This window comes from Macrobrachium nipponense, chromosome 27 (genome assembly GCF_015104395.2).
Source record: "Macrobrachium nipponense isolate FS-2020 chromosome 27, ASM1510439v2, whole genome shotgun sequence".
Lineage (NCBI taxonomy): Eukaryota > Metazoa > Arthropoda > Malacostraca > Decapoda > Palaemonidae > Macrobrachium > Macrobrachium nipponense.
Window position 1 is genome coordinate 75371808 of NC_087216.1, and position 25994 is coordinate 75397801.

The following is a 25994-nucleotide window of genomic DNA, read 5'->3' on the forward strand; positions in this document are numbered from 1 at the left end:
GACTTCCTCCATTTGTTTCAAAATTTAAGACGACTGATTCAATATTACGATACTGTAAGAGTTTTAGATTAGAATTGCAGATTTCGACCATTTCGGATGAGTTAAAGTTGATCGAATGTCGAAATTTTTATATATATATTTTTTTATATGCACATATTTCGGAGATGGAAAACTACAACTTCAATTATTTTTTATTGGATTCTTCATGAATTTGCGCACATTTTGATATATGAAACTCTATAAAACGGCTAATATGAAAAGGAGCAAATATTAGGATAATGCGATGATACGTATTTCGGAGAGCTTGCGGCCGCGAATCGGCGCGCGGAGTGAAGGTAAATATATTTTTCAAAAATTCACCATATAAAATTCACAATATTTGTCTAGAGACTTCAAATTTGTTTCAGAATGAAGAAAAATGACGGAATATTTACTAGGCGTAAGAGTTTTAGCTTACAATTGCGTTTTTCAACTATTTCGGTAGTCAAATTTGATCCGCTTTTTGAACGTGGTTTTTTTTTCTATTTATCGTGATTTATATGCAAATATTTTCGAAAAAAAGAGAAAAGCTACACCTTCAATCATTTTTAGTTGTATTCTACATGAAATTGCGCACATTTTCATATATAAAACTTTATGTAACAGCTAATTTTAAATGGTGCAAACATTTCGACAATCGCACAAAAAAAATTCTGATTTTTTCGGAAGAGTTACCGCGCGGACGTAAGGAAAATGTTTTTTTTTTTTTTCATAAATTCACCATAAATCGAAATATTGTGCTAGAGACTTCCAAGTCGTTGCAAAATGAAGGTAAATGATTGAATATTACTAGAATATAAGAGTTTAGCTTACAATTGCGTTTTTCGACCATTTCGGTAGTCAAAGTTGACCGAAAGTTGAAATTTTTGCACTTAACGTTATTTATATATGAAAAATATTTCGAAACTGATAAAAGCTACAACCATGGGTTGTTTTTTGTTGTATTGTGCATGAAATTGCGCACATTTCCATATAGTATAAAACTTTATGTAACGGCAAATTTAAAAGGGTGCAAACATTAGGACAATTGCACAAAAAAATTTATCGGAAGAGTTATCGCACGAACGTAAGGAAAAAGTTTTTTAATAAATTCACCATAAATCGAAATATTGTGCTAGAGACGTCCAATTTGTTGCAAAATGAAGGCAAATGATTAAATATTACTATAATACAAGAATTTTAGCTTACAATTGCGTTTCTCGACCATTTCGGTAGAGTCAATGTTGACCGAAGGTTGAAATTTTTGCACTTATCGTTATTTATATGAAAATATTTCAAAACTGATAAAAGCTACAATCATGAGTATTTCTTGGTTGTATTTTACATGAAATTGCGCACATTTTCATATATAATACTTCATGTAAAGGATAATTTAAAATGGTGCAAAAATCATGTCAAAGTGACAAAATAATTTTTGAGATGTGTCACTTATACTTTTTAGTGCGATAAGAAAGAAATTCGCGCTTGCGCGCCTGCGTAGCGATTGTAAACTAAACAACGCCTTGATCCGTGAACTCCAAGCATCCCCCAAGGCGCGTGATTCAAAAGTTTTCGGCTGGTAGGCCTATAAGTATTTCCCCCGCGAATTTTTAAAAAAACTTTTTGAGCCGACGTATGATACGTCCAATCGGCATACGGGAGAGATTTTGACTCGACGTTTAATACGTCCAATCGGCGTAAGAGGGTTAAGTAATGCCAATAAAAATAATGTAAGCAAGAGAGAGATATCAGAAGGTTGAATCCACACTAAATGCATATTGTTTCCCAACATGAAGCACAAAAAGGAAAGCTTTTGTTGAACCATTGATTTACCAGGATTGGAAAAGAGAAAGGGCCTCAGTGCCAACAACAAATAAACTTAAAAACATAAAAACTGAAGTGTATGCATGGAGGACATCCTCACAGGAGGAAAGATCAAAAGAGGTGATCCTAACAAGGCTCCATATAGGACACACAAAATTCTTGCATGGTCACTTAATGTCAACACCACATGCTGACCCAATCAAGTGTAACAGATGTCAAACACCCATGACAGTACAGCATTTACTTACTGAGTGCCCAAATTGGACCCAGCAAAGGTCAATTTATTTACAGAATTCAAAAATGAAAAGTATTCTTGCTGAAAGCAAAGATTTTTCAATAAATAACATAAAAAATTTTTTAAATAAGACAGGTTTCTCAAATAGTCTAATCTTTTTTTTCTAATTTTTTTATTTATTTATTTTTTTCCCCTTCTCCTTCTTCTCAGGAATAATCCCCGAGAAGAGTCTACTTGAGGTCTGGAAAAACTAAGCCCTATTAAAATGTATTGTCATGTTACAATAAAGTTTTATACATACTTACCTGACAGATATATACTTAGCTATAGACTCCGTCGTCTCCGACAGAACTTTCAAAATTTCGCGGCACACGCTACCGGTAGGTCAGGTGATCTACCGCCCTGCCCTGGGTGGCAGGACTAGGAACCATTCCCGTTTTCTAATCAGAATTCTTCTCTTCCACCTGTCTCCTGCGGGGAGGCTGGGTGGCCATAATCGTATATATCTGTCAGGTAAGTATGTATAAAACTTTATTGTAACATGACAATATCATTTTTATACATTCAACTTCCCTGCCAGATATATACTTAGCTGATTAGCACCCATTGGTGGTGGGTAAGAGACAGCTAACTACTGAAATAGACAGGTAAACAACATATGTTGTAGGTATTTATAAACCTTGGTTCCTACCTTATTAGGCTGAAGACTTCGCGGCTACTGCCTTGTAGTCTGCTTAGCCTCAAGAGCCTCAGCGAGATAATGATCTATGGCTAAGAGTTCTTGTGGGTCTGCCAATGGGGTCTTATCCACTTACTCGGCAGAGCCTAAAGGCCTTTGTCATTGGGTGCTATTCCACTTACATGACAATACACCTTGTTCAAGGAGCACAAAACCGATCCCGATCACCTGATCCTAACATCCATGTTAGTTCTAAGATTGTAAGGAGTCATCCCCGAACTCCTCACAAACAACCAAAAAACTCGAAACATAATACACTTTCATTACAAAATATACAAAAAAATTTTTTGTACTCCCCTACTAGTCATACATACCCTTGATCGCCTACAGCAATGACACTCTGCTCCCGTGCGACAGTAGTGAGCTTGCTGCTAGAAAACCAAGCACATATCTGACAAGAGGGTTTATGTACGATAAAAACACAAAATTAAGGATCAGTCTTTGCTCCAAGACCAGTACTGTATCTGCTGATACAAAAGGACCTAGCGAGAAGCACTTCTCATAGGTCACTCTCACGTCCTTCAGATAATGAGATGCAAACACTGAATTGCACCTCCAATATGTAGTCTCGATGATATTCTTCAGAGACATATTCTTCTGGAACGCCAAAGACGTTGCTACTGCTCTTACTTCATGCGTCTTGACTTTTAGAAGACCGAAGGATTCCTCCGAGCAGTTCTTGTGAGCGTCCGTAATAACGCTTCTCACAAAGAAAGCCAAGGCGTTCTTGGACATGAGTCGTTTGGGGTTCTTCACTGCACACCAAGACCTTGTTGACAAGCTCCCATCTGTCTCTTCCTCTCTAAATAGAATTTAAGAGCTCTCACTGGACAGAGAGATCTCTCTATCTCTCTGCCTACCAGGTTAGATAGGCCTTTTACCTCAAAACTTCTGGGCCAAGGTTTTGATGGGTTTTCATTCTTTGCCAGAAAACAATGTCTGGAAAGAACAGATGGCAGCATCTCCTTTGAACCCCACCGTGGAATCCAGAGCGTGTAATTCGCTCGTCCTCTTGGCTGTAGCGAGAGCCACTAGGAACAAGCATTTCCTAGTAACGTCTCGGAAGGACGCCAGATGTAAAGGTTCGAATTTGTCGATGAAAGGAATTTCAGGACCACGTCTAGATTCCAACTAGGTGTTCTAGGAGTAGCTGCTTTCGACGTCTCAAAAGATCTAATTAGATCGTGTAGATCTTTGTCGTTAGCAATGTCTATTGGCCTCGATTCCTGAAAACCGAAGACAGCATGCTTCGGTATCCTTTTATTGTCGAGACAGATAGGTGTGACTCCTTTCTCAGAAAGAGGAGGAAATCTGCAATATTCACTATAGAGGTACTGGCGGAGGACAGCTTCTGAACCTTACACCACCTCCTAAAGACTTCCCACTTCGACTGGTATACTCTTCTCGTCGAAGCTCTGCGGGCTCTAGCGATAGAGCCCGCAGCCTCGCGAGAAAAGCCTCTCGCTCTGACAAGTCTTTCGATAGTCGAAAGGCAGTCAGAGCGAGACCTGGGAGGTTGTGATGAAACCTCTCGAAGTGGGGTTGTCTGAGTAGATCGTGTCTGTTTGGAAGCGATCTGGGGAAGTCCACTATCCACTCCAGTACCTCCGTGAACCATTCCTGTGCTGGCCAAAATGGGGCTATGAGTATCAACTTCGTGCTCTTCGAAGCTACAAACTTCCTGAGCACTTCCCCCAGGATTTTGAACGGGGGAAAGGCGTAAGCGTCCACACCCGACCAATCCATGAGAAACGCGTCTATTGTGAAGGCTCTCGGATCCTCTACTAGAGAGCAAAAGTTCTCTATTCTTTTGGAGAGGAACGTCGCAAACAGTCTATGTGAGGTCTCCCCCACAGGTACCAAAGACTTCGACCACACTTCTTCGTGAAGAGTCCATTCTGTGGGAAGGACCTGGTTTCTCCTGCTCAGTCTGTCCGCTCTCACATTTTTGATCCCTTGAACAACCTTGTGAGGAGAGTTATGCCTCTTTCTTCCGTCCAGGTTAACAGGTGTTTTGTCAACTGATAGAGGGAGAACGAGTGCGTGCCTCCTTGCTTTCTTATGTAAGCCAGAGCCGTGGTGTTGTCTGAGTTGATCTGTATTACCCCGTCTCTGACTATCTTTTCGAAGGACTTTAAGGCTAGGTGTATGGCCACAAGTTCCTTGCAATTGATGTGCCAGGACACCTGTTCCTTTGTCCAGGTGCCTGACACCTCCCTTGCTCCCAGCGTCGCTCCCCATCCCGACTCCGAAGCGTCGGTAAACAACACTTGGTCTGGGTTCTGCAGAGCAAGCGATAAGCCTTCGTTCTTTTGAAGCTGAGGGATCCACCACCTCAGATGATCTTTTACTTTCTTGTGGAAGTTGGAAGATGTCCGAGAGTTGACCCGTCTTCCAGTTCCACACCTCTTTGAGGAAAAACTGAAGAGGGCGAAGGTGAAGTCTCCCTAGCGAGAAGAACTTCTCCAATGAGGACAGGGTCCCTAAAAGGCTCAGGTAATCCCTCGCTGAGCTGTCCTTTTTTTCTTTCTAAGAAGCTCGAGATTCTCGACAAACCTCGAGCGATTCTTTCTCGCGAAGGATATACCCGAAAACCCCGAGAATCCATCTGAATCCCCAGATAGACAAGTTCTGGCTGGGGATCAGTTGTGACTTCTCGAGGTTGACGAGCAACCCTAGCGAATCTATCATGTTCCTTGTTACTTCCAAGTCCTCCAAGCACTGACTCCTTCGACTTGGCCTGATTAGCCAGTCGTCCAAGTAGAGGGAGATGTTTATTTCCCTTCTAGGTGAAGCCATCTTGCTACATTCGCCATGAGGTTGGTGAATACTTGTGGGGCTGTAGACAGACCGAAGCACAGAGCCCTGAATTGAAAGATCTTGTCTCCTATCACAAAGCGAAGATATTTCTTTGACTGATGGTGAATGTTAACGTGGAAATAGGCGTCTTGTAGGTCCAGAGAGACCATCCAATCTCCTGGGCGAAGCGCCGACATGACAGAGGCGGACGTTTCCATACGAAACTTCTTTTTCTGTACGAAGCGATTCAGAGCGCTTACGTCCAGAACTGCCTCCACCCCCCGCCCCGATGCCTTTGGTACTAGAAAAAGGCGATTGTAAAATCCCGGGGAGTGTGGATCTTGTACCAGTTCGATGGCCTCTTTTTCCCACATTTGCTCCACCATCTGAAGGAGAGTCTTTCGCATTAACGGGTCTCTGTACCTCGCTGACAGTTCCCGAGGCGTAGATGTTAGGGGCGGTTTGTCGTCGAAGGGGATTACATATCCCCTTCTTCAGGACCGACACTGACCAAGGGTCGGCTCCCTTTTGTTCCCATACTCCTGCAAAGTTCAGGAGTCTGGCGCCCACTGGTGCTTGGAGGAGCAACAAGTCACTTAGATTTTTTGAATGGTCTAAATGAAGACCTTCCTCTCTTTTCAGAGCTCTTCTTTCTGGCAGGGGGACGAGCCGTTGCACCTCCACGAAAGGGCTGCTGAGTAGGACGAGGTTCCTTCTTAAACCGTCGCCACTACCGGTCGTCCTTTCTTGGACGTTTGAGTAAGTAGGTCTTGTGTCGCCTTCTCAGTTAGTGAGCGAGATATATCCCTTGACTAACTGAGAAGGAAACAAAAGATGATCTGATAGCGGGGCGAACAGTAAGGCAGTCCTCTGGCTCGGAGAAACCCCTTTCGATAAAAGGGAACCATACACCGATCTCTTTTTCAGGAGACCAGCACCGAAAAGTGAAGCCACTTCACCTGAACCGTCCTGTACTGCCTTGTCCATGCAGGACAGAACGCTATGGAGAATTTCTGGGTTCTTCAGAAACTCCGGATCCTTAGATTTGTTGGCCAGAACTCCGAGCGACCAATCCAGAAAATTGAACACCTCTAAAGTGACAAAAAGTCCCTTCAGAAAGTGGTTCAACTCTGAAGTGCTCCACGTCGCTCTGACCGATCCTAAGGAGTGACGTCTAGAGGCCTCCACTAAACTGGCAAAGTCGGCATCTGCAGAGGCGGGTAAAGAAAGACCCATAGTCTCTCCTGTCCCATACCAAATGCCTCTCTTCCCGTGCAATCTGGAAGGAGGCATGCAGAATACCGTCTTTCCTAACTCCTTCTTCTTGTCCATCAAGAATCTAAAGAATGGAGTGCCTTCTTCATTGATATCGCAGGCTTCATTTTCAAGAATGCCGACGATTTAGCCGTAGCTGAGCTCGAAAAGAGCGAACGAGGAGAAGGAGGAGCTGCAGGACTAAGAGAATCTCCAAACTCTTGTAGTAGTAAAGAGGCCAAGACTTTGTAACTCGAAAGTCCCTCATTAGCAGGAGGATCGTCGTCAGACAACTCGTCTAACCTCGATCCGACGAAGGAGAACGTTCTCGTTTTGAGGAAGAGTCCTTCCAAGACCTCCTATGTTCTGAAGGAGAGGAGCTTCCATTTGGCGAAGAGTCATAACCTCCAGGAACGAGTCTCCGACTCTTGACTCCTGGCTCTTGACTCTTGTCTCCTGACTCCTGCCTCCTGGCTCCTGACTCCTGCCTCCTGACTCCTGACTCCTGCCTCCTGACTCCGGACTCCTGCCTCCTGACTCCGGACTCCGGACTCTGGCTCCTGCCTCTTGGACTCCTGCCTCCTGGCTCCTGGCTCCTGCCTCTTGACTCCTGCCTCTTGCCTCTGGCTCTTGCCTCCTGGCTCTTGCCTCCTGGCTCTTGCCTCCTGGCTCTAGCCTCCTGGCTCTTGCCTCTTGCCTGGATGCCTCCACACTTCTTGCTCTTGGCTCCTGCCTCCTGGTTGACTCCTCACTCCTGGCTCTTGGCTCCTGCCTCCTGGGTGACTCCTCACTCCTGGCCGGTGCCAGACGTGTGATTGTTTCATCCAGGTTCGTACAGGAAACCTCACCTCGTGTAGGAGTATCGATCCTGGAGGTAGATACCTCCATACGTCTGGAGGATCTCTTAATAGGAAGGGAAGTGTCTTTCCTCTAGGAGGCTCCTTTGACAGGACTCCATACAAATGACGAAATCTGTTCCTGCATCGCCATCATGAACCTCTTTGTAGCCTCCTCTTTATCCTCTTCGGGAGGAGGGGAAGGAGGAGGGGAGGAGTCCATAGCCTCCACCTCCTGCCTCCTTCTCACTCTGGTTGGAAGAATGGCTCTTCTCGCCTTCTTAACTCCCGATGGAGACTCCTCAGGGAAGTTTTCAGGGCTCGAGTCAATAGTCGGCGCCCTCCAACTCCTCTTGAGAGGCCGAGATCGATCGGAATCTCTCCAATCACGTCTCGGTGATGAAGATCCCGACGACGAGAAACACTCACTTAGGACGCTTTTACAATAGCGGTCCTTGGCAGTCTGGGGTGTCACAGAAACCGCCGAAGGGACACCTGATCGGTGGGGATTCTCCAACTCCTCCTTTCGGCTTTCGACATTCCTTCTCCTCTGGGCATGTGAGCTTGGAAGAGGTCTAGACCTAGGAGCGTTGCTGAGCCGACCAGATGCCCCCTCCACTACACTGGGGACACTTATATCACTGTCTAATGACAAATCACTAGCCTTACCTTGTATGGCAGCCATTTTGTTTTCCATTATTTTGAAGGCTGCTTTTAGATCTGCAAGTTCTTTTCGCTGGATCTACAGGTTCTGCAATAGGAGAAGGGGCTGCAATGGAAGGAGAAGTATGCAATACTTACCCCCTTGGGAGATCCCAAGCTTGGAATTAGTTCAGATCTAGAACTACTTAAACTTCTATGAGAAGCCTTCCTCGCTCTCTCTCTTTCTAACTTTTTCAAATAATTAGTTAGATTCTTCCATTCGTTCTCACTCCAGTTCTCACATTCTTTACAAGTATTAGTAAAAGAACATTCATACTCCCTGCACGCTCTTGCATACCGTGTGAGGGTCTACCGAAGCTTTCGGCAACCTCACCTTACAGCCTACATTCACACAACGTCTCACAACCATACCAGAGTCAGACATATTTAAAGAAAATCCAAAATCAAGTCCACAAAACAGTCCACAAAAGCGTATGCCAATCCAACAATCCAGATACGTCACCAAAAGTCGGTCAAGAAGATCAATTGCCGGCGAAAAAAGAAAACCAATCGGGAGGAACCAACAACAATGTTGATGGTCCGGCGACAGAAAGAATTCTGATTAGAAAACGGGAATGGTTCCTAGTCCTGCCACCCAGGGGGGCAAGGGCGGTAGATCACCTGACCTACCGGTAGCGTGTGCCGCGAAATTTGAAATTCTGTCGGAGACGACGGAGTCTATAGCTAAGTATATATCTGGCAGGGAAGTTGAATGTATAATAATGTTGTGTTTGTGTGCATTTGTTCACTATCCACAAGCACAGACACAGCCAGAAAAGCGTCGGCCAACAAAAGTGCATTTGCTCATTCTTTCAACCTCCATCAAGGGCACAAACAAGAAAGCCTCTGTCTACTCTTCGATAAACCTATTGTGCTTACCATTTTTCTCTGGTAAGTAAAAATATCTTTATCATTTATATTAGATTCGGCAAGTCCATTAAGTAACAATATCCGCTAAGCTATGGTACCACTGTAGTTGGATAGCCTTATGGAGACACTAAAGGGAACATATGGAAAGTAAAAAGTAAAAAATAAGCAAGCACTCAGAACTCCTCATTTAGCAAGATAGATATCCCTACACTCTCCCAGGAAGCATTTCGAGATCCCTACAAATAGCTAAGTTCTTACAGTTGAGGCTTTTCAGTTCAACACTTCAACTTTGCCTTGATGAGTTTTCACTTCACTGAGGGACAAATATCTCTGGCAAGCCCTACGAGTCTCAAGGCTGCCCTCAAGGATCTTTTCCAAAATGAAGAGTGAATACTAAAACAATTTAAGCTCATTTAGTCAGATAGCTGGGAAACAGAACACGATTTATAAAATTTAGGCCAAAGGCCCAGCGCTGGGATCTATGGGGTCATTCAGTAATGAAACCACTCTGAAAGTACATAAAGAGGTTTGAAAGGTGTAACAGGAAGAAAACTTCTCAGTTACAATATGAATCAATTGTTAGGAGAGGGTGGAAAAGTAGATAGAAGAAAGAGAGATATGAACAGAGGTACAGTAAAAGTAATGCCTACACTGCAGCACATACGGTGCACTGATGGCACTAGCCCCCTCTGGGGGACAGCTGAGGAGAATGAGACCAAAAGAGACAGATGAAATATAGAACACAGAAACCGATGCAGTTTTGAAGCACCTAGTGACCTGCAGGACACACGAGAACCTAATGCACTGCCAAGAGATCCCCACAAAGCATACAGTAGAATGAACCCCATACAGGGTGAAAGCTATTAGATTCCAAAATGGTTATTAGCATAGTATTCTTCCCCTTTTTCTGTTCTCCTCAATAACACTTATTTCTATATGAGCATAACTTTATATCTTTAGTCTTCTTGTATCAATGAAGTTTCAACGATCATCAACACTTACCTTTGACTGGATAGTTACTGCTGCATTCTTTTTCACAATATAAGCTGATCTAACTGCCTGCATTTTCATGTGTGCTCTGAAGTGTTCCTGCAAGGTGACTGCAGCTGACTTTAGGTGCAGATACTCCCTGCGCTGTTTTCGCATTCTGTACAGTGACTGAAGTTTTATAGCTCCAGCCTTAAGTTCTTGATACTCCTGTTGACATTTCATGCCTACATTTCTAGCTCTAACGTGCCTCTGGATACAGATGGCAGACTTTTTCAAAGTTAAGAACTTCTTCCTAGTAACAACCATCCTCACCCATGACTGTAAAGTAATACATGCCATTTGTTTTTTAATGTATTCATTACGTACAGACACTCCTAGTTTGTGAGCTCTATACCTGTGTTGTATTGAAATGCATGCCTGCCTTATTCTTTGATATTTCAATCTTTGACTATGCATTCTCCAAGACTTTTGTATCAATATACAGGCTTCCCTCTTAGATTTAAAGATGGACTGCTCCTTTTGCGACACTTTACATGTTCTATACCACATCTGAATAAACAGAGCAGCCTGTCTCTTTTTTTCATATAGGTCACGCTGACGCTTCATCCTATAATTACTTTGCACTATCACGCATGCCTTCTTCAGTAACAAGTAATCCTGTCTTTGTTTACGCATTTGTTTGAGTGCACAATATCTTCTCTGCAAACACACAACAGCAGCCTGCACTTTCTTGTACCTGCTTCGCTGAAGCCAACATCGAACAGCACTTTGAATACGGATAATGTTTTGCCGCATTGATAAATACTCTCTCCTCTTCTGCATCATGAGATTCCTTGACCTCAAAGATCGCTGAATAGTGACAGCTGCAGCTTTTTTATTACAGAAACTATGGTAAATTTTTTGGCCACGATACCAAGCTTGGATAACCGTTGCAGAATGCTTGGCTTTCAAATACTTTCTTTTTGCCTGTCTCCCTCGCCAATTAGATTGGATGATGACAGCTGCAGCTTTTAGCTCATTAAATCTTCGTTTTTCCTTCTCTTTCATTGACCATGCACGGATGTATCTCTGCACAGTAAGAACTGCCTGTCTCTGTCTCAAATACTGCTTTCTCTGCCTCTGCGTGCGGTAAAAAGTTTGTATCTTTAAGGCTGCCAGCACGCTTTTTTTGAGCGTCTTACGAGCAATATAACCCCTAAATGCTGACTGAATTTTTATAGCTGCATTGCGACACTGAATATAATTCACTCTTTCTGAATGCATTAATTTTGTGCTTCTCCACCAACTCTGTATAACCAAAGCTCCAGTTCTTATTTTGTTGTACTCTTGTCTCTGCTTCACCATCTTGTAATGTCTCTGAATTGTTAATACAGCAGATTTGATTCTAATAAATCTCTTTCTCACCAAATACATGCGAATGTGGGATTGCAACTTGATGGTGACAATGCGCAATTCTGTGAACTGTTCTTTTATCATTCTGGACATCTGCACAGTTCTCCACCATCTCTGAAGCATCAGAACTGCACTGTACATCTTCCTAAACTTCTGCTGGCAGAGCATCTTACGTGTGTGCTTCTGAAGGACAACAACAGACTGCCTGGTCCGCAAGAACCTGTTTCTTTGCTGGCACATTCTCAAATAGTTCTGAATAATGCAAGCTGCCCTTTTTTCTCTGGCTATCTCTCTGGCCCTTCTCCTTGCTAGATACACACGCCACCACGACTGCAGTAAAACAATAGCCTCCCGTTTCCTGGAGTATTCGTGCTTCAGCCTCCGTACTAATAGCTTCTGACGGTAATCTCGCTGGATCTTCACAATTGTCCGTTTCGTGAGGAGGAACTGTCTTCGACATTTCCAGCTCCTGAAATAAGCCTGGATTTTAACAGCAGCGCACCTCTCTCTGAGGAACTGCTTCCGTGTAACGTAAGTCTTCCACATACGCTGTATGGTTTGTGCAGCCTCAGACTGCTGAAGATATTTCAAGGCACTATATCTGCGATAAACTCTCTGTATTGTACGCGCAGCATTGTCCTGCAAAGTATGACATGATTATGAAAAAGTAACGGTAGGAAAATCAAAATAAACTAAAAACCTAAACTGGTAAAAAAGAATAACCCATTAGGAATTTTAAAGCACAGTGCAGAAAGTTTGCTTCAAGTGGTAAGACTAAACATATATCTACATCTAATCACTGTCATTGGAGTTAATGAGGATGTAAAAATCTTTCCTCCTTTCACTCTAAGAATCTTCATCCTAATTAGTTTAAGACTAGATCCCTGTAATTCCAAGGCTAAATTACTGAAATCACTTCCTGAATTCAGCTTCATTTGATACAGAAATAAAGTAATAATTCTGACCAATAATCATCAGCACTGCAACTGTTCTTTTTCTATTTTTAGAGCCATAAGATTATTATGGTATAAAAATAAGTTTGAATAATTTCAGTTTCAATTTCAGTAGACATAATTCATGAGTTTTGTTCATTACGTCTAAATAAGAAGTACCACTCCAATGAGTTTTGTGCAACACACTGTAGACAGTCCCAAAGATTCTTTACAGCACTTCTTTGGGAACTCCTTTCCACCTTCACTTTCCTCATATACCACTTCTTTTGTCCTCTTCTCATACAGCTGCCAAACTACTGTAACTTAACTTTGCTTCAGTGCTCTTCAATAAGAACAAATCCTTTGAATAAATCATACTAGTCTCTAAAAATAAGACTCGGTGGTCTCTTGTTAACCTATTTCAAGATAAAAAAACCACTTATGTTGCACTTATGTTGCTAAGGAAGCAAACACTTATGGTATTTCAAGCAAATGACAAACAGTTAAAAATCATGGACATATGGGAAGGAGTATTTAATCAAGGATATTTCCAAAAGTAGGTTAATTGAACACTACATTGCACTTTTACTCAAAGAGCTTTCCAGAAAGATTTTTTTAAAAAAAGGTAAAAATTGCCACAAAATAAAATCAAAGTGGTTGGAAAAGGGTGGAGGTGATAAGATTAAATAAATGAAAAAATGTAAAGCAGACAGAAAAGCAGCTGGGAGCCAAAGGAGAGCTGCAAACGTGTGATACAATTCATAGTGAAACATGAAGATGGCAGTCACTCACTATGGACATGAAAGAACAACTAGCGTCCCCTAAGCTTCAAATGCTTGGGGGGGTGTGACCTGATAAGTGACCAAAGTAACAAAATCCCTGTCGTTTAGCATATACTTGAACATTCAAGAATCCCAAGGGTAACATTAATTCCATAAGTTTCATGGCCATCCAAAGACACCATCATTGTAATATACTCACCTTTCTCTCCCTTTCTTTTTGCTCTCTGAGTCTCTGTAGAAGCAACTGGGCTCGTTTCCTGCGCCAGTTGGCCTGAAGGACAACAGCAGCTTTTGCATACAGTTCCCTCTGCTTGGCTTTCCACACGGAACGCCACCACCTTTGGATGATGATTGCTTGCGCAGTTTTCACCTAAAAAATTGTAGGATAAACACATTTTTAATGTAAAATATGAATGGTATGGTATGTGTACAGCATAAAGCAGGGAAAGAAGCAAATGTAAACAGCACATCAAATGCAAAAAGTAAGGAAATAATATCAGATACTAGTTATAAATCTAAGAAAGGTGTAGTGTATTATCAGCAAAAGAAAGTTCAATGAAAACACCTTAATCATATGGAACAGATGCACAACAAAATGGTACAATACTAAAATGTATTGCACTTGAACTTAAGATCTCAGGTCTGACACACTGAAGTTGTTCTAAAAAAAGGAGCGAAAATGGAGCATGACAAAATCAGTTGAACAGTCAAAAAAGCAGTTAAAAAGTAAGAGAACAATACAATATAGAAGAGGCCTTAACCAATGCCTACAGTGCACTGTACTAGTCACAATGTATGCAATATTCCTTTACAGGGAGCTGTAACAAAGCAATATATTTTATCATGGGTATATTACAGCTGCCTGTATCATACAAGTCTTCTTCAAACCAAGATGATTTTTACCCTTTAAAATCTTAATTACTGGGTTAGATCATATCTAATCTTACTAGTTTGTCAATTTCATCTATGATTTACTACATTTCCTATCTTGCATTATTTATCCCATTTGATTTCATTACTATAATTATTTTTGTTTTGCCTCTACTACATTCGCATTTCTTCTCTCAAAGGGATCATCTGGATTAGTTATACATATTAGGCATAATGAGCTAAGCAGAAAGTGACAAATGGAAATAGAAAAAGTTAGAAGTTTAGCAGCTAAAGTCATAAAAGAACTATGGAAGCTAAACAGGTAAGCACTACATGATGAAAGAAATAGGACCAATAAATAAAACATAACTACAAGGTGACCAATGAAAACAAATTACAAAACTGACTAAAGTAAAAAGTTTAAAAAATAATTTGGAAATAATCGCAGGAAATTGCTGAGAACGAAGTTGATCTGCTAAGAAGGATGTGACCTCAGGGAATAGAGAAGCATTAAACAGATAAGCAGGAAGTGAGCAAAGGATGCAAGTTAAAAAGCTAAGCAGGAAGTGACCAAAGACAGTAGATGGAAGAAGATACGTCTTTAAGTATCAATTATTTTTATAGTAAAATGGAAAAGTATTTTGGTATTGTCACTCCTGTTTTCCTTACCAATGAGGAAAGTGCAAATGTTTAACAAGAGTTTAAATGCAACAAATATAAACTATGCTGTATAGCACAAAATGCTGAAGTTTAGCTGAATAGGCTTTCTTTTAATGATGAATGCCAGTGGGATGAGATCATACCCAATTGCCCTTCTCTAGTCAAGGAATGACTGAAAAAAAAAGAGGTTGTGTGAACAGGAATGGGCTTAATGACAAATACAATCCTAGATCCATCTTCTAAAGGATGGAAGACCATCTGTCAGGGAAAACTGGAGGAGGAAGAAATATCCTTAGCTTGGCAATAGCAGAAAAATATCAGCCAACGAAGCAAGGAATGTTCATGTCATTCAAGAATGATTATGTACAGATTCCATATATAAACTACAAAGCTTCTATACTCCACTAAAACAGGCCATGCAGTCTGGAATCATGATACTTCGAATCCGCTACATCAAAACCAATTTATAGAAATGCATGGCAAATAGGCAATAATGTTTCACAGCAATGAATGTTGTAGGCTCTTCAATGTACAGAACATGCCTGCAATCTAACAATCATTTCATTAGGCCATAAAAATTTAGTTAACCTTAATACATTACCCTTGATTTCTGTCACTTTTGCGATACATCTGCACTTTTCTGTCAATAAAAAGGTTAGCTTTCAAGCTTCAAGGATCTCTCAGCCACTTAGTAGTTTTTCACTGGTGTGTGGTATAAACCAGAATTGACAGTTCAGTGATTCAGAATTGCTTTACATATCAGATATATCATGGTGATCTTCAGTTTACTGTCACCAATTTTACATTTATACAGCTCTAAACAAAACAGCTTCTACCTATAGTACTGAGTTCTAGTGATGTACACAAACTAATTCTACATCACTAAGGGTTGAAGAATTCAACAAATATGACTCAATTGTAGCAATGATGGATGGCTGTAAGGTATTTAGAGCCAAAGTCTAAATGCTAGAGCCAAATAGTCAAAAGGTCACTCAGCACCACAACGAAAAGTATAAAATCAAGCAGGGTATGAATTGTAAAAATTTAAAACATACCACAAGGAATAAAGACACCAACAAATAAATAACATCGTATTTAGATAAAAACTTATGATTTTCATTAATAATTTCTGACCATTTAAAGATCACCCTGATCTCCACATTAACGAGTCATTTACCCCAAGGACCTCTTTCCCTGATAGCAAGGATTGGTCAAAAACTAGAAGACTTACCACCATTCAAACTCCTTTCAAATAAAAGGTTGAGAGAGAGAGAGATAGAGAGAAGAGAGAGAGAGAGAGAGAGAGAGAGAGAGAGATAGAGAGAGATTGGAGGGGAAGGATGAGAGAGGGGAGGAGATAGGGCCGGAGAGGTGGAGAGGAAGGAACGGGGGAGTGGATGTAGAGGGGGGTAGAGGAGGAGATGAGTGAGAGTGTTGGTGGGGGGAGAGAGAGACGAGGGAGAGAGAGAGAGAGAGGAGAGAGAGAGAGAGAGAGACAAATGTATTTTGGGGCACAGGCAAATGGGAATATCATTCTATAATCTAACTTAAAAACACCAGCTAGTCATTTCTAAACTCTCAAGGGACTCGTTTTGAGAGAGTTCCTTGAGCTATGTATATATGAAAGGTGAAACTTGTTGCAAGGTAAATTTCAAGTAGTTATGCATAGGCAGCTAGGCGTACATAAAATAAAAGGCAGGAAGCAGTGTAGCTGAGGGCAACAAGGATGCTGCAAAGAATCACCTGCAGTGTACCACACAAAGCACACTTCAGGCAGTAGAAGAAATTTAAACCAAATTGCCAAAGGCATAACATAGCTAGAAAGTTCATTCTGAATAAGCTCCAGTTATTACACCACCACAGTAGGAAGGGTAAAATTTGGATTGGTGTTTCTGAAAAATGACTTGACTTTTATGATGAAACCAGTTACCAAATGAAGCCTATCTCTAAGAATCCAAGCTACATAGTACTCAGGTATGCCTGCCTAACCTGCATTTGTTCCACTGAGCTTTTCTACAACAGAGTTCTTCTGGCAAGAAATCAGCCACTCTGGCCTCTTAATTCTACAGCTCTTTAGTATAAACACCACCACTGAGCTTGACACAAAGCCCTACTACAGTTGACAAAAATTAGGACTTAGTTTGAGTAGATATTAAACCCACTGCAACTGTGGATTAGTTACATTGATATTATGTCTAAAACTAGTTAGTGTACATTATCATTATTTCAAATTAGTTACGTACATTGATCTCATCACTTAAAATTAGTTACCCCATTATCAATATTTAAAATTTATGAACTTTATGTGGAAGATGTCTAAAGATCATTTATAAAGAGGAACAAAGAGAAAATAAAAACCTGAGATCAATAAAATTAATTTCAGAAAAATAAAATGCAGACAACACTGCAAGATGTTTTAGCATCACAGCTCCCTTATTCTTATGCACATCAGTGTCAATAACAATGCAAGGATGTCTGTCTCAAGTTCTGAAGCAGAACTCTCTGGGTCTTAAAACACTGATATGACACCAAACTGCTTTTCATTATACAGGAAACAACCATGATGTAAGGAGTACCAGAGAGAGAGAGAGAGAGAGAGAGAGAGAGAGAGAGAGAGAGAGAGAGAGAGAGAGAGAGAGAGAGAGAGAGAAAATTTCCTAAAACATTTTCAACTTTCACCTCATAAAAATCTTTACATAAATATCTCAGTTTATCATTTCTATACAGTAGTTTCATCAAACTTCCAAGTCACATTACATCTCACAACAGGGGTGGTCTGAAATAGATGCTCTTAAATGTGGGGTGGAAACTAAAAGCAAGACAGTTATATTGGGCAGCAAAGTGGAAAGGGACCAAGGGAAATGGCAAAGACTGAGAGACTAAAGGCAAATGCAGTGGAGGTATAATGAAATGCTGCAAATTACCACTCATACCATCCAAAGAACACCATGCAAGGTACACTAGGTGATTTCCTCCTACACAGCCCCTTCAATATTTGGTATCAAGGGCATCAGTCAAAATACACAGTAACGTAAAACAACTGCTGGAGTATTCAGCCAAACTTTATGCAGGAAACTGAGAAACCACAGTCTCACGTTATAGTCCTACTTTGTCGTATGTCATTAGTCTTACCAAGTCCAGGGTGATTTTTCATTATGAAGCTCAGTTATCTAGAAAAAATGAATTCCCCACCACTGACAGCAGGTCAGGTTGGTAACGTGACCTCACTATAATTATTGGACATGTGTTCGTTTTCTGCTACTGGACTTCATAATTGCTTCATGTTTCCTGCATTTGGATCCAAGGCTTTGTAGTGATAAACGTATCCAAAACGCATGAAGAATTTGAGAAGTTAAGAGGGCACTGCAGCTATTACAATTACATATGTAATCAGTACATGTTTGCACAATATTCACACAGCAAACCCTCCAAGATTTAAACTAAAAGGGGGAAGGTGAAGCTGAACCCATGTAGATCGTTGCAAAATTTATAATATGGTAGCTTATGATACAATCAAAAGACTAATAAATTATTATCTGTCAATATAGCAGTTATTCATAAGAGAGAGAGAGAGAGAGAGATATCTTTATGTATCTCCTACTAAGAACCATTTTCATTCAGTTTCTGCACCCATTCTATAACATTTTCTATTCCAACAAAATAATTAATCTATTAGCCTTTTAAGCTTACTTTTAATGTTGTAGCCTTAATAATAGTTAAAATCTTAACTGAAAATGCAGTATATACCAAATAAATTGTAAGTTTGACTTCATAAAAGATTAAAATTTTCATCTCTTTCTCTTAATCTTTGGTTCCTAAGTAAAAAAAATCATCTTGAATCAGATCTTTGAAGGTTTACCATGTATACTTGACTACTACTATCAATTAAATTCTTAGACTAATTGGAGCTGCCTGGTACTACATTATATTATGCCAAACACACACCACAGTGACACTACAAAAGCTATTGCAATGCTAGCAGTATTTTCTGTACATTTAAAGGGCTGCTTCTCTTCAATAACAACCTTATGCGCTATCAACACCTCAAAATGCTTCCCATGATGATGTTCCTCAGATCGGTGAATTTAGTTACAGTAATTACTGTTTGGTCAGTACTTAAATAGGTGATCTATTAAGGATAACAGGCAATATGCACCACAAAACTCTTGTTCAGTATAATTAAACATCACTGGATCTGGTCAGTAACTTGGATGGATGACCAAAATTAAATTATGTGACACCTTTGACATTTGTAGAGGCATAGACATAGGGCTTGAAACTGAATAAAAAACTGTTTATACATTAAGACAGACCTAGCATGAGCAGTAATGTATTACGAAAGGCAAATAGCCAGAAAGTGGGATTAATTTATCAACAAAAATACAGTCACCTCTCAATTAACGTGTTTTCAATTTAACGCGAGCTAGAAAATATTTAATGCAACAAATTTCAATCTAACGTGAATTGGCACCCGAGTGTCGTTTACAAATTGCTACACCGTGATGATAGAGAACAGGAAGAAGGCAATACAGACCAAACTAGAGCAATTTTTCAAGAAAAACCCAAGACCACAGGAGGAAAAAAAAAATAAGAAAATGAATCAGAAGAAGAGTAAGCAAGAAAGAAGACGAGTGAGGGGGTGAGGAAGGATACGGGTGGCGAACACTGCAGACGATGGCCATCGACATAAATACATAGCACACTGCACTGTGTGTATTTATCAATAAGTCAAAAGACTTTTTGCACTGTCTATTAATAAGCGAAAGACTGTTTATTAATAAAGCGAAAGATTTTGTTCTGTTTTTCTTTTTTGTCTGACCTACATAGTAGTATATTAATAATGCAGTACAGAGTTCCCTAAGTCTAGGAATGTAACCCCCCCCCCCTTATTACTGTTATTTATGGGAAAAATATCTTTAAATAAGGCGTTTTTAATTAACATTCACTCTCCAGGAACTTAACCCTCGCATTAATTGAGAGGTGACTGTACTGTATTACACTGTTGGTTCCACTGATTTCAAATTCCATGGCTGAGAGTTCTTAAGTCACAAAAAGATGAATGTAAATCCCTCATGATTGAAATTAAATGGAACAGCATGTCACAACAAAAGGCTTTTGAAAGTTCACTGTGCAAATAGATATACCTAATTCATCTAGCCGGTGTGATCCTTCAAAACAGTTCCGTCAAAAGGAAAAGGAATGAAAAGACACAACATTGACACAATTAAGTTTATTTAAAATAAAGAGAAAGAGACACTGTTTTGAAAGATACACTGGCATAGGAGGTTGGAACATTGAGTTTTCTAAATATAACAACTTCAACTTTCCATCAGCCTTTCAAGAAATATAAACACAAAAACAAACTTACAATATCCTCCAATTCAGAAAAAATGAGCTAAAATGATTTACAATTTCTTAACTCTTATAAAGAAATGCCAACTTTAGTGATAAAAAGTTGTAGTCAACTTTTAAAACTAAGGCAATGAAGAAAAAAGAGAGAGACCTGCCAAATCTTCTATAAAACAAAACTGACATGAGCCGGTCTCTTTCATTTCATAAAATGGCTTATTAGAATCCCTCCTGCACATTAAAGAAACTTGCCCAAAGCTTTTTCTAATATTGTCTCTTCACTGTTATAAAAGTCACCAGCCATTTGCAATTCATTAGTCAATCACAAAAATTTATTCCTCAAAACTTATTCAATTTAAAAACCACCCTTGTACCAGCCAACACATTGGACAAAAGAGGAGAGTAGGCAATTTAAAAAAAAATACTTTTTGCTTCCTTTTACTAATGCTGGACAGGTACCAACAGTACCTGTATGTTGTACAGATGTTCCTGAAATCAATGGCCTCTAGCATTCTAACAGACTCGTTTACGTATACAGAAAAAGTACAATGGGATTTTCAGCTCTATATCATTTTACATCTACAGACCAATGTATTGAAATTCTCAGATCTAAGCCTATGTCATTTCATTTAGAATCTTCCAGATTTAGAAAGAGGCTGTAATAATACTTTAAAGTCATGCCGCCTTTATATTGACCTCTATACTTTCTTGATTGTGATGTATTTAAATACACAATGTATTCACTTATGTTTGATTTATACATCATTTTAAATTACTTTAAATTGAGGAGGAGACAGGTTTTTTTTAAACTAGTCAAAAGGGACTTACATGGTTCAACATTAACATATGTATAAGATTGCGCAGAAATTATTAAACCAGAAATATTCAAGTTTCCAGCAACTACAAGAAAAGGCTAAATAAATAATTAGCCTAACTAAACCCTTATGAACTAACACAGAACTAGAGAAATAAGAAATACTTGTAATCCTTTGTGAATAAAATAAGCCAACCAAATACTTAAGGTAAGAGGAATTATTTAATTTTCTTTTGGAAGGGCATACATACTCCCTTTCCTCTTTCATATGCAAATAAGTTCAAAAACGTATATAAATTAAGAAATATTTCAGTAAAAAATCAAAATCTGTTGGAGGTAAACAATCCAAAACTGGTAAATGAAGTGTAAAATATACTATTTCATCTACAAGTAATGACTGAAAAGTCAGTTAGTATCCTGAGTAATACAAATGGATCCAGTACATTACTTATACTATATATTTGTACAACTATTTTGGAATTCAGAATATTTCAGCAATGCCTTGTTAACAAATAACATTTATTACCCTCCATTTACCAACTCTAAAGACTATTTATGCCAACTAATTTTGATTTTTTTAAATGTATGTAATAGTACATAGTGCGTCCTCAACTTACAGCCAGGGATCCGTTACAGTGCCACACCATAGTTCATTTCTGTCGGGTTATTGCACCATAACTTGCATCAAGTTACAGCACCACAACGCTGTTAACAACACTGAAAAAGCGCCGTAAGATCGAATAGCTGCAAATCAAGGACGCACTTCCACTTTTATTTATGTTTGTTCTTTTGATATTTGCGTCTGAAAGAGGGAAGGGAATATTCCCTTATAAAAGCTAATCAAAGAACTTCCAGGACCTCACGTTTTTGGTAGACTTCTCGGGATTGAATATCTTTATCAAAAATCCTCTTGAGATTTTTCCAGTATACTTCAGCATATAATTTCAACATTTTCATTTTTCCATTTTTGATCGTGATAGACAAATTTGAAGGACATATATATATATAGCTTCAAAATGCAATAAAGAGAGATTGATAGCAAGAACAATAAGTTCACAGTATTCAATAAAAAGAAACACATTGCAATGCCCTCAACTAACCTTCATGTTTTGCACCAAAATCTCAAAGGGTTTCAAGTTCATTACATCAGTTTCCATACATTGTATTGCATTGTTACAAAAATCTTTGGTAAGACTTGGAAGATAGCAAGAGGAAGACCAAAATCCAGCAAACTTATTTAGTTTGTGAAGAATTTCTATGCAGCATTTGTATTTAATGCCATAAATGTCTGCATAAAAAAATACAGTACTTTATAGATGTAGAAGAACACTTAAGTTTACAATTGTATAAAAATATATAAACTCTGCAGATAACCTATTTTACTACTATTATTCAGATAGGAATTTAAACGGAACGCAAAAAATGTGTAGGTTAAAAAAAAAAAAAAAAAAAAAAAAAATAAATAAAAAAAAAAAAAAAAAATCAAACTCATCATATGAAAGAAAATCTCATGTAAATACTACAATAGCAATGATGATGGATTTGGGCTGATCATAAAATAACAAGCGTTCAGTTACATTTGGCTGTTTTCAATTTCTACAGTAAATATTTGGTGTGGCAAAAATTTCCAATGGTATATTATGATAAAAGAAAACTATTAAAAACTAAATTTCCAAACCTATACAGGCCATGTTTTGTTTTATACCACACAACTAAACTGACTACCAGCGAGCTAAATGCACCTCACAAAAGTTACTGTAACTCCTTGTACCAAATTATGAATTAATTCATTAAACAATGAGAGAAATAAACATCTCAGGGGATCAAATATTTACAATCCATATTCTGGTACATCAGATGCCCATTTTCATAACGAAAATATTCCTTAAATAAACTACAAATATTATCGCATACAGACTACCATACTTAAGTGCTGGGAGTCAAATAATAACAAACGGTAAAAAACATTAGGTACTTTTAATGCATGTCTAAGAGACATGAGAGAGAGATATGTCCTATTTTCAGCCGTACTTTACCTTGAGCTCCTCCAACCTCTTGGCAGCAAGATACTTTCGCCATGCCATCTGAATGATTCTTGCTGCCTTCACCTCCTCACTGAGGTCCAGGAGACGAGCACACAAGTACGACAGGAAGGTAGAAGTGACTTTCTCATCAGGTATGGTGTTGACCATGTCGCTTACTTTTATCAGCATGGGAATTCTGTCGAGCTTTGATATCTACGAATAAAAAAGTAAATAAAGTGATTTCATGGGTAACTTTTATTTTTGAAGACAAGTTTTCAAGACTAGATATTTTGAGCTCCTTACTAAATAAAGCTAATTATTCTAAGTTCATTTAACATGCTCATAGAACAGTTTAATCCATAAAGGCTTAGACTTAGAAAGATTGTCTTAAATGAGGGACGAAAACTGAAATATGCCAAAGTTTGAGATGGATTGATGGGAGTGACATGACAAAAGGGTAGGAATGAAAAGTTGAATGGAAGAAAACCATTAAATTGCTACGTCCTTATTCAAAAGATAATTGAATGTCAAGTCAAAATTAAAAACATTCACCTGAGTACACTCATATTTTGCTTCACTCTATGTACAGAACTGAAAAGTGGATAACACTCAGCAGGACAGAACATAGTACCCAAACTACATAAACACAACAACTATGAAGTAAAAATCCATTAAACATTTACAAAAAACTTTACTGCATAAGACTGACTATACTCTGTTTTTTTTCCATCTGTCCACCCACCTGTGGTGTTTGCATATGGTAAAACTGTGTCCCGGGCTTTAGATAGTTACGCTATGTGTAAGTTTTAGGTAAATAAAAGGATATCTGGGTGTACATTTGCAACTGAAAAGTGTTTTAATAATTCACTGTATGCGAATTACACCCTTAATATTCGAAATAGGATATTGTTATTGTTGAATATAAGCTGAATGTAACTATCTAAAGCCTGGGACGCTGTGTTACCATATGCAAACACCACAGGCAGGTGGACAAATGGAAAAAAACCAAGTATAGTCAACACAATACCTTTTTGTGATTGCTTTCCTTTACAGGATACCTAATCAAAAGTGTATAACCATTTTCTAACAGCTCTAAAGCATACCTGATAAAAATACTTCAAGCTTTGCAGCTCACATGATATTCTGTTACTTATCAAGAAAATGAAAGGAACCCTTTAGTGAAGACTCTTCAACAAGGATAAAACAAAAACCAATACTGTACCTTATCAATGAATACTCCAAAATTCTCCTTTTCCAGGGCCAAACGCCTATTGTATTCCTCCTTAGTGCAAGTATCTGTGTATGTTTCTTCTGAGAAACTATCATCTACGGAGACATTAGGATTGGCTTCCTGCAGGTGAAAACAAGTACTATACATAAGCCCAAATACGTTAGTTGAGCTTTATCATTATATTATAGTTCAATAAATCAGTCAAATTTTTACTCTCACACGATTAATCCAAAGGGTTTTTTCTCAAATGAGAAGGAAATTCAAACAAGACAAACTGAAGAAATGAAACTGAGAATCAGAAGAGCTTTTAAATGTTGTGACTACAAAATTCTGAGGTTCAGAGAGTACAGTGTATATTAGGAAAATCATATTACAGAAAAGGTAGCTATTGAGAGATGTAATACCCAGAGGATGGGAAACAGGCCAAGATCTCAGACTAGCATGGTTTGAAAAAGTGGCAAAAAAGGAATAAGAGAAACAGAGTTAGAATAGTAGCTGACATGAAAATAGCAGGACCAAAAAAAAAAAAAATTTATGGAGGAGGGCCTGGACAGAGGAGAATTTGGATGGAAACTACACAAGACAAAAAAATGCATTTCCTTGAAGGCTACAGAGAGGAAAAACCTAGCATTAAAATGTTAATAGTAATAAGTTGGGAAGAAAATGAGGAATGATAAAAAACAGACTGAAATCAACTTAGTAAGGGACAAAAAGGATGCTTAAAGGACCTGAAAGTAGTGTCAAGTCTGCCATGCAAGGCACACTACCAGAAGTTCATTTCAATGAAGGGCAAGGCTCTAAAATCTAATAGACTATTATTAGTTTTATCTTAAATAAGGACTGCCCGTACATAGCATGAGAGTACTTCAACCTACCTGAGTTGGTAAATTCTGAGTCGTCTGCCAGTTGATAAGATCAATGGGTAGCAGATCAGGAAAATAATGGTAAACCAAGAGGCACAAAGCCCGGCCATCAGAAAATGACACAGTCAGGTTTTCAATCTGCAATGAGAAACCAGAACCACCAAATATGAAATACATGAACTGTTTTCTTTTTAAATCAGTGTAGTAGTATAAACCAAGATAGAGCACTGTTAACATTCAAGACAGACACTATAAAAAAAAAATTACAAATTTCATAATTGAGAATTATAATCCAATTATAATTATGCAAACAGAATAAAATAATGCACAACTAAAAGAAAAATCTGATAAATGTGATAAATAACTTGCACTGAGAAATATTTAATATGTACCATGACTAATTTTGATATTCTGTTCACTTTCCTGCCCCAGAACAAATAAAATTGACACATAATACCAACAAATAACTACAAAATAAACAAGCCAAAATCATCATAGCTATGGTTAATCTGTTGTTGCATTAAATTACTGGTATGTCTTGTGAGAGAGTATCTTGAGCTTACCTCTACACCATAATGAGCACAAGTATATTGTGCCCAGAGTTTCAGATATCCTAGGATTCTCTCCATGGGATCTGAGAGGCTTTTAATCCTCTCCAGTTCATTGGGGGCCTCCAAAACAAACTGCAAACCTGTTCGAGCCGTGGGGTCAAGTTGAGCTCGAACCTTGAGGGATCGCATAAGGTACACGATTTCCTCGAAGATACGAGTTTCCGATATCACCAATGACACCTAAAAAACCATAACCACA

The 25994-nt window shown here is 38.9% G+C and overlaps 1 protein-coding gene across 1 annotated transcript in view; it reads right to left on the minus strand.

Moving 5' to 3' along the window:
* LOC135201094 (abnormal spindle-like microcephaly-associated protein homolog) overlaps nt 1-25994 on the minus strand; it is a gene marked incomplete at its 5' end in the record, with an annotated part of 64502 nt that overhangs the window by 13751 nt on the left and 24757 nt on the right. The window contains 6 exon segments of the mRNA XM_064229988.1: nt 10280-12298; nt 13573-13743; nt 23103-23303; nt 24313-24441; nt 25197-25322; nt 25748-25975. Of these exon segments, the coding sequence (XP_064086058.1) occupies nt 10280-12298; nt 13573-13743; nt 23103-23303; nt 24313-24441; nt 25197-25322; nt 25748-25975 (2874 nt within the window).